This window comes from Thunnus thynnus, chromosome 12 (genome assembly GCF_963924715.1).
Source record: "Thunnus thynnus chromosome 12, fThuThy2.1, whole genome shotgun sequence".
NCBI lineage: Eukaryota > Metazoa > Chordata > Actinopteri > Scombriformes > Scombridae > Thunnus > Thunnus thynnus.
Genome location: NC_089528.1, coordinates 22,588,326 through 22,598,346, shown reverse-complemented (window position 1 = coordinate 22,598,346; position 10,021 = coordinate 22,588,326). Strand labels below are relative to the sequence as shown.

Here is a 10,021-nt window from a genome sequence, read left to right as displayed (position 1 = left end):
AAAAAAAGATGATGGTACATATTGTGTTTTACTTGAAGTCAGTGTACATTTCAATTCAAAGGGCCAGTGAGGTGTTGTCTTTACATCAGATGCTTTGAAAACATTGCCTTGTGAAATTTTGGCAAATTTTATATTCTGTTCACCCCACCCTGCTTCATGGTCTCTCGCATAAATGCAGCACCAAACACAGCTTCAACAGTAGTCTGGTAATGTGTTTTTGCAGCCAATCTCTCAGTCCGGAGGTAGCATCCTGTTTTGTATGGAAGCTTTTTGTATTCAGTATATATATTCAGTATATTCAAGCCTGCAATAAAATATCATTAAATTTGTCACCTACAGTATTTGTGCAAATTATATATGTATCTCACCAGCTCAGAAAGTAACTCAAGAATAGACTTTGAGACCAAGGTTTAGTACAAGGAAGAGGACAAAGCCAAAACATGGAATAGCCTGGCTGGACATTGATGTCAAGTATGTAAAAGCTGTAATCCAGTACTGTATTTCAATGGACTATTTTTTCATCAAAAAAGCTACTGCCACTTTACAGTTTTTATTTCCTCTGAAAAAATACAAAAAAATATGGAGCTAGATTTTGTTGCATACTGTAGACAGAAACCTAAAAAATATCAACCACTGTACAAAAGCTTCCATGGTTTTGCCTTATGTCTGCTTGTGTTGTGTTGTTTTCTTGATCGTTGCCCGCATTTATGTGGTTGAGCTTCCCTTCCCCTGTAGCCCTGTCTGTCCCCCCTCAGGAGGTACATCTGGTCAGCCTCAGCTCCACCAGCCTCAAGGTGAGTTGGGTGGCACCGCCCGACGCTAGTCGCCACGGCGCCATTGTGCGCTACACAGTCAGCTACCAGGCCCTGGCTGGAGAGGACACGGAGCGGCATGAGGTGACGGGCATCGGTGCAGACGCCACCAGCTATGTGCTGGAGGGCCTGGAGAAGTGGACTGAGTATCAGGTGTGGGTGAGGGCACACACTGACGTGGGCCCAGGCCCTGAGAGTGCCCCAGTGAGGATGAGAACCAAAGAGGATGGTAGGTTGACAACTCCCCTGAAGCAGAGTGTTCTCAGACTCTTCACATCTCTGTTGTCTAGGGTTGACTGTCACTATTTTCTTCAATTACTACTACTACTACTACTACTGCACATTTCTCTGTGTCCTGTTGATCAACTATGAGTTAATGAGATGGTAGTGGTAGGAGAGGGGTTCACCTTCTCTTTTTTCCTCCTTCCAGCTTTTTCTCTATAACTTTAAAACTTTTCATCTATGGCAGGTTAAGGCTCATCACCCTGGGCTCACTATCTGCACCACTTTCCTCCTCTTTCACTTTTTAAATGTCCTCCAGTTTTCTTTCTTCTGTTCTGTGGAATAGAAATGGAGCAGAACTCCCCCTCTCCATTCTATCTTCTCTTTTTTCCTAACTCATTGCTCTTGTTTGCCTTCCCTCCCTCCCTCCCTCTTCTGGATACCAGTGCCGGGAGCACATCACAGGAAGTTGGAGGTTAAATCCATAAACTTGACAGCCATTCGGGTCACCTGGAAGCCACCCCTGCAGGGGAAACAGCACGGCCAAATCCGAGGATACCAAGTCATCTTCTCCCAGCTCGAAAACAGTGAACCTCGAGGCCAACCTAACATCATGGATGTGGCTTTGCCAGAGGCACAGGTACTGGATGAGACCATACTCGTGTCCAGTTTTTCCTCTGTCTCTCTTTCACTGTCTGTAGCTGTCTCTTATGTTCATTTCCCATTACATTCATTCTCCATTGCTCCTCTATTCTCTGAATTCACACTTAATTTCCCCCATGCCAGGTGACACACATGGAATTTTCTTTTTGTCTAAATTGGTACCCTGCTTAGCTTTGGATTAGCTCTTGTAACAATATCCATTCTAATTCCATAGTATTAGCTATTAAATATTCTATGTGTTACATCAGGATCGGGCTTAGTGCAATCAATGCACCTCTCTTGGATTTTTAGCAGTAATATGCATGTGCTACCTTGTTACCATGTTTATAAATTAGAGTTATTTTCCTGAAGCCAAGCTTTGCACATGAATGCAGGCGGCTTCAAATCGCCCAAAGCTGTGCGACACCATGAGATGGATGAGAGATTGTAATCCTTGAGAGGGATTCAGAGATTCATGAATATCTTAAAACAAAAAAACCCCACTCTCACTTTTTCCTGCTCTCTGGGAGGGGAGAGACCAATTTAAGAGCCTCCTTCTGATTGTTTGCTGGGTGTAACATTTGCGCAAACACGCATTCACTTGCACATTTGATAGCCTCCAACAAAAACATCTAATTTTAACAAGTACTCCGTGGCTGCAGGAACACTTAAAACAATCCGAACAGCCTTGCATGTGTCTCTTAGCAGCGTTTGCTGATAAATGCTTTGCAGCAGCATTTAGGGAGGCCAGCAGGTTGCTGGTTCAGTTCCCAGGCAGTTCATTTGTTTTAGCAAATATCCCACTGTCTTCAGACTTATCATTACAGTGGAGGAAACATTGTCATCTTGGAGTGACAAGAGATCACCAATCCCCTATATGTGCAGACTCCTAAATGACGGACTTTAGATTGCAGATTTTTGATATATGAGATAATATAATTGCACATTTTAAATTTTAGTCTATGTAAAATTTTTAGTCTATTTGAATTTTTTTGGTCTACATATATTGATGTTTCATTATAACAGCAAAATAATTGTTTTTAATGACAAATGTCATCATGAACCTCTAATAATGCTGAAAGGTCAATAAACTAATATAAGTGACATGACAGATGTGCTACTATACATCCCAAGTGGCACTAAGTAGAAGCTTGTGGATCTGAACTCTGTAATAGGGCATTCTGTGATAAATACATAATGAGTCATTTTTGTGTGGTTGTCAAGCCACCCAACTGGCCCATCTTACATGGGACTCTGCAGCCGTTTCTACGTATGAAATTAACATTAAATTCATTTTGGTCAGACAGAGCTCAGAATAAGAGTGTATAAGAGAGGCCTTGGCTGATGTCACCTGGCAACGTCTCTACACCTGGCCAAATAGTCTGCCCTCAACTCCCAAACACAGTCCAACACCTTTGTTTTACAGCAGTAGTTTCTGGCAGCTGCTGCTGACAGTTCATTGTTATCTGACTGTGTACTAGAGTGCTTGACAGCCAGGACAGCATCGTTTGGTCTGGAAGAAAAGGAAAACATGATGGCTGCTTGTCTTCCTGGAAGTGTTTTCTTCATGTCGACGCGTTCTGCGGGACTTTGTTTTGCATTATGAAAACTGAACTGAACTTGACCCTACTTGTGCAAACAATACTCCCCACCATGCCTCATTTGTGCCAGGTTCACACAATAAACACAAAAAAAACTGCTATTTGGCGCTCAGGATAGCTCTCATGTTCCAGTTTGGTGTCCAGGACACCTCTCAAACTTGCTGGCCCCTTTCTGGCAGAAACCTGAGTTTCCCCTCTCCTCCTTTGTTTTCCTCTTCACCTCCCCTCCAACTACCCTCCCTTCCTCTTGTGGCCTCTTTTTGCACCTGCCTGAGAAGCCGGTTGAGTAATTACCAGAGCCTTGTGTGCAGGTTGGTTACCCTTGATTGAATCATCTCAACAGATTGTTTTCTATGAGCAGTGCTAAGTAGCCAACCTGCAAAGACCAGACGTCGTTATAGACCACACAGTCCGCTGACGCTTCCTGGTCCACATTTGCCTAACTGGTTTTAGAACAATCCCTCCTTTACTCACGCATCTTTCCATTCATGTACCCCCAACAACAAGTGGAAAAAACAACACAGATAACATGAAGAAACATGCACATTGTTTATATCAACCTTGTAGTAGGTGTTCCAGCTGGTTGAAAAAAGTTCATGACTTATTCTAGACTCATGCAAATCCCTCAAACACACACCTGTAGTTGGTGATGAATGAAAGGAAAAAAACTATTTTCTTCTATCTTGGCACAGCCCATAGTGTTTCTCTTAAGAATTTTTCTAATGTGTTGTGAAATCAGTTCCATATCCAACCTTTCACCTGCATTAGATGCAGAGTAAGCCTGCCAGGAAGAAAAGAAAAATTCAGGGCTCTCTCACAACATACCGCAACCTCACCATAGACTTCAATCACATATCTAAACCGACTGATTGGATTGCAGATTCTGTCAAAATCGCTATCACCTCTCCCCTTCTCTTTGTCTCTCTTTCTCTCTCTGTCTCTGGCCCTTTCTCTCCTCTTCACCCTCTCTCAGGGTTAGCTGTAACACTTGGAGGAGAGCTAGGAGAGCTTGCCTGTGCGTTGGTGGTTTAAGTGCCTCTTTTCTTTTCAAGCAGGATCCCACACAGCGCCCTCATTTCCCTGCTAAATTTAAACCAGAGAGTTCCAACCACATTTCTGTTGGGAAAGTGGCCTGAACCTGAGTGGGCAACTCTGTACCACAAAGCCTGCTCCATCACTATGTACTCACAGCAACCTCTAGGCTCATGTTTTTCATATACGCATCCATAAAAGTTGACAGAAAATGACATGATTGAGTTTGAAGGCATTAGCCACTGTCTGTGGTTCTATACATTTTCTGCACAAGTTTGCCTTCATTCAGCACTACTTTTCCAGGTTCATTTTGTTTGACCACTCATGCGTTTTTGTGTTGTGTGTGCATTTCAGCATGCAAGCTTGTGCAAACAAGTAATTTGCATTCACCTGCCTGCAAATTATACGACTCTGTTTCCACAAACGATGCTCAGCAATGATGTGTTTTCAGCTTGCGTTGGCATTTGAAATATAAATGGGGGATCATTTATAATTCTCCCATGGATTTAAGCAGAAAGCAAAAACAGTTGCGATAGAAAGCCATTACACCAAAGATGAGATTGGAACTCTTGCTAACCTTGATGTGTTTGCTGTTCTGTTGACATTCTGAGTGGAGTTGACGGTAAACAAATTAAGCAATTAGGCATGTCTCAAACTGTTATCCATGGAGTTAAGTAGCAGCTGTTTAGTGCCCCACTACGTCAGGAGGGCATGAGGCAGCAGTTTTTGATGCACCATGTGTCGCAACTGGGACCATAAGAGGCCTAGCTCATGCTTGAGTAAACTGGTGATAAAGACCCATCCACAGGGAGGAGGGCGGAGAAGTTGGGTGTTTTGTCTATTCATATGTCAACAGTCAGTGGAGGATGATGAACACCGTTTCTCCAGTGTACAATGAATCAGCAGTGTGTGAGGCTTTCTCCCATTGTTTGATTTTCTGTTATTTGCTCAAGTTTAGAGATATCTGCCTGTATGACTGAATAGTTTGAGAAAAATATCTAATTGTGATTTTTCTCACCAACATTGTGATTGGGATGTCCATTTCTAAATTAAATTCTACACACATATTTGTGGTCTACATGGTATTCACTAAGTGAAATCCTAAGCTTATTCAGAAAATCAGACAAATTGATGCAGTTACTTCTTGTTGAGGTCCTCCCTGGATTTATGGTTTAGTAATATTATATATAACTGCTTCAGCTAACATAAGCTTCACAGATTGAAAAGTCATATTGCCGTTTTAATGTGCAAAACCAACAAAATTCCATTCACCTCCATTGTATTCAAGAGACAACAGGAAACTCAGAAATAGATTTCTCTAAACCTGGGCAAAATTTTCATATATTATATTAAAACATGGTACCAAATAGCACCACCATGTGGTCAGTTATTGTGTGTTTTACGTTTTGGCTAACAACTCACGAACTGTTAGGCATGGCAAAACAATTTTTGCAGTGTGTTCCTGTGGATGAAACTGATTTGACCGATGAAGGCCATGCCCATTTGCGCCTGGAAAAAATTTCCGCCATTTTGGATTTTTTGGTAAACATATTTTTTGCTTCTTTTGGCACATATTTCATCTAATCTTCACCAAAGTTGCTACATACCATATTTGGATGACCTGGAACAAAATTTAAAAGCTCATATTTGGGTATCACGTTGTGTGTCTGTAATTGGTTATCAATCTTTTGAAGGCGTGGCCTGATGCCCTTTTAACGAGCCATAACTCTTCAATGCTAAATTGGATTGCATTGGGAATGTTGTACATACAGCCAAACTGCGTAAGTGTGTAACATTTGATAAGATTCTACTCACAGAGGGTGCTAATATAAAATTATAATATGACATTTCTACAATTCTGTTGTCTTTAATCAAATGAAACTTGGTACACAAGTTCTCCATGAGAATTTGCATGACATATTGACGCATGGCACCAATAGCCCCACCTTGTGGCCATTAGTGAAACACCACCATACTACTTATGAACTGCCATATTTCTTAAATGTAATATTCCATGGTAACCAAATTCAGTTTGTACAGATGGGGATACTGAACAAGTCTGTAGCATTTGATACAATTTCATCTGTAGGTGGTGCCACAAGATTTTTAAAAGACTTGCTGCTGGAGCAACAGCTAACAGCTTGCAGCTCTCACATGCATTTTCTTCAGAAAATGCAAATATTCTAGTGTTCAAATAAAATTGCTTGCCATCACTACCCTTACCCATTGTACTTCCTCAGTCCCCACCCACCCCCCTTCACTTTCCCTCATGAGTGTCACCAGTGTCATCGCTCCTGCCCCTTGTCAACCAGGCCACCCATCAGTGAACTCCTCTGCAGTAGAAGAACTGTAGAGCCAGTTGCTGGTTAACACCAGCAGTTGTGTTCTGCATCAATGAGCTTTGGTGTCACAGAGCTAGCATAGCGGCACTGGTAATAGGATTTCACCGTTTACAGGAATAATGAGTACGTTTACAGTCTCTCTTTATGGAAAGATCAAATGAATGAAAACTACAAAAAACAAAAATATTTAAAGCAATACTGTAAGTAAATGAAGACGAGAGTTGAACAGAGGAATTTATACTTCAAATGTATGCATTTTAGGGCTTGTTTGTGGCAGTGGCCCCTAAACAGCAGTCAATTCATCTGCTAATTCATCTGCAGCTCTGAAAACTCAACATTTCCAATAGCAACAGCAGCACAATTGGCATGCTTGTATCTGATTAATACTAAACTGATTTTAAAACTTAAAACTGCAACTTTTGGTCAACTGACACAGTAGCTGATGATAATTGCGGCTTTTAACATCTGGTCAAGCTGTTTTATCTTTTGACTCAGAATTGCAGAATTGTGCCTGACCCTGACGAGTAAAGCCTTTCCTTGAGATACACACAAACACACACACAGCTCACACACACACATACATACAGACACATCTGAGTAGGGGGAGTGCACACGGTTGATTGGTAAAAAGATTACAGGGCTGTCAGGGCTGGCCAAGCTCTGGCACAGATTGACAGGCAAAGAGTGCTGGTGATTGGGGATTGGAAAGTGGAGGTGGAGGTGTGTATGTGTGTGTGTGTGTGTGTGTGTGTGTGTGTGTGTGTGTGTGTGTGTGTGTGTGTGTGTGGTGGTGGTGTTGGTTGGGGGGGGGGGTCTTGTTATACATGTCTTCTCCCACTTTGAGGCTTGACTGACTGTTGAATCACAGTTGTAGTGGGTGAAAAACTGAGCTGAGAGAAGACAGACTGGGGGAGAAAACAAAAGAGACAGCAAGAAAGAGCCAGTACATAAATAAACACAGACACAGATGTTTGTACATTGTGTACTCACAAGTGTGTTCCTCCATTTATTACCTAACTCCTTAGTTTGACCCCAAACTAAATGTCTTTCTTATGTCTTTCTGTTCCCTCTACTTTGGTTTTTATTACGATAGCAGTAAAAGCACACACACACACAAGTAGTAACATAGCTGGTCTTATTAACCTAAGGATTCCTATGGGGATCTCTATTAGCTGAGGGCTCCTCTCACTGGAACAGTGTTTGTTCCAATCTACATGGCAGATGTTCTTAGTGATTAGCCATTAATTGGAGAATGCAGTGCCAATCTACTGGTGTTCGACCTTGGTTGGACCCGCTTGTATAGCATTCAAGTTTTGAATTCAGCCCAGCAAGCCTCACAGTGAAATATGTCTTTCTAAATGTTTTCAGTGTGTTATTAATGTGCTTGGCCCACTTTGATCTCAGCGTGTATGTGCTTCAGTTACTCAGTCTTAACACAGGCTTTATTTTTCTTGGCAGGTGGTACTACATCGTGGTGGTGCCGGTGTCCCAGTCAACGCGCCGGTGAAAGAATCCAGACGAGATGGACCTGGATGAGGTGAGTGCCAGCCGGTGGCTGATTGGCTAATGTGCCAGGTCAGAGGCCACCAATAGCCTCTCCTGTTCCAACAGGGTAGGAAGTCACTAGTTGTAGCTAATTAGCTCTACCCTCCTGGGCACAAGGAGGGGAGGTGCAGGGTAGAGATTTCAAACAATGACTCACTCTTGCAGGTGGGGAGTATCCTGATTGGATGACAATTCTGCAGATGGTTCCCATCTGCTGAATCCAGTGAACAGAGAATAATCTTAATGGTATATAACCATTGATGTAGATGTTAAGCAACTTATTTTTTTTACTTTTCAAAACAGAAGTTACAAATTACTAGGGATGTCACAATTTTGATTCTAAATCGAAAATCGATCGAAATGGGTGTTCAATTTTGACTTTTGAAATCAAAAGCAGGATCGGTGATTGTCCAGAGAAAAAAAACAAAACAAAAAACAACATTTCAAAGACGACACAGTGTAGCTTACAAATAATCTGCAGCTGCATTACTTTACGAGACACCATGGCCACTGCTGGAGTCAGAGATGATGGAGAAACAACAGAAATGGAAAATCCTTCTGCTTCCCTGAAGTCACCAGTGTGGCAACATTTTGCCTTCCCCATAAGTTGTGAATGTGTCATTGACAGGAAAACTACAGTTTGTTATGCTACACACTTCTGTAAAGTTGGAAATATATTGACAGATTTGAACTTCCGGATCAATAACTCATAGGCGAAACGTTAAAACACAAACAGTGCCTTTCCTACTGCAGTAAGGTAAACAACAAGCTCTCTGTAGAAATAACAGAAGGGACCAAGAGAGGGAAAGAGATGGAGCTCCCTGAGTGATTAAACACAGAGCAGGCCATTGTTTCCTCCCTCCAACATAATGATTTAATGAAGCTACATCTGGAGCAGCACATGAGACATCACGGACAGAAAACAAAATGCTGCTGAAGACAATGCTGCTGTGCTGTATGCTCCTGCTCACTCATTAACCAGGTTGGCATTCATGCTGAGATTGTGTGCTGGAGCAAGCGCTAATTGCTCACTTTGTAGCTTGGCTGCATTGTTTGCAAAGTTATATCACTGAGCAAAAAAAAAAAATCAGATGCTCCATCCACTATTTGATACAAGTGAGTCTTAAAAAAGTAAGAGTTTATGCAATTTAAGTCTCTGACAAAACAACATACCTCCTGAACAGTTTAAAGGAAGTTAGAAATTTTGGGAAATATTTGCTTTTCTTGCCAAGACTTAGATGAGAAGATTGATACTATTTCCACATGTGTCCATTAAATATGAAGCTGGATCCTACAGCCAGCTTGCTTAGTTTAGCATAAAGAAGAATAAAAACAGGAAACAGCCAGCCTGGCTCTGACCAAAGGTATTACTGGCATCTCTAAAGATCACTAATTAACATGTTGTATTGTGTTTGTGAAATCACACTGTTTGACTGCCTGGAGTCACTGCACCCAGCCAAGAAATAGTTTATTTTTTAAACAATTAGGTTTTTGTATGAATTAAACAAGATATAACATGTTAATTAGTAAGCTTGATAACAATTTTCATAACACCTGTGGTCCTCCATATTACAGGTGCTGGTAGGTGGATTTTGTTACCTTCGGACAGAGACAGGCTAGCTGTTTTCAGCTGTTTTACCAAATGGTTTATGCTTGACAAGGTCAAATGGGGAAAGTCTGTGAGCAGCTGCCTAAAAGTTATGCTGCAGAGTTTCAATTGGATTCAAGTCTGGGCTTTGGCTAGACCACTCAAGGACGTTCACATTATTCGTAGTAGGGATAGTGTGAGATGGGTGATGAGCTCTGCTCTACCAAGTTTCTGTCA

The 10,021-nt window shown here is 41.7% G+C and overlaps 1 protein-coding gene across 1 annotated transcript; it reads left to right on the top strand.

The window, feature by feature from the left end:
• Positions 1-707: 707 nt before the first annotated feature.
• LOC137193516 (receptor-type tyrosine-protein phosphatase F-like) lies at positions 708-8,187 on the top strand. Its single transcript, XM_067604728.1, has 3 exons — positions 708-1,041; positions 1,481-1,674; positions 8,110-8,187. Exons 1-3 carry the CDS (start codon positions 708-710, stop codon positions 8,185-8,187), a joined length of 606 nt encoding a protein of 201 aa, XP_067460829.1.
• The last annotated feature ends 1,834 nt before the right edge of the window (positions 8,188-10,021 follow it).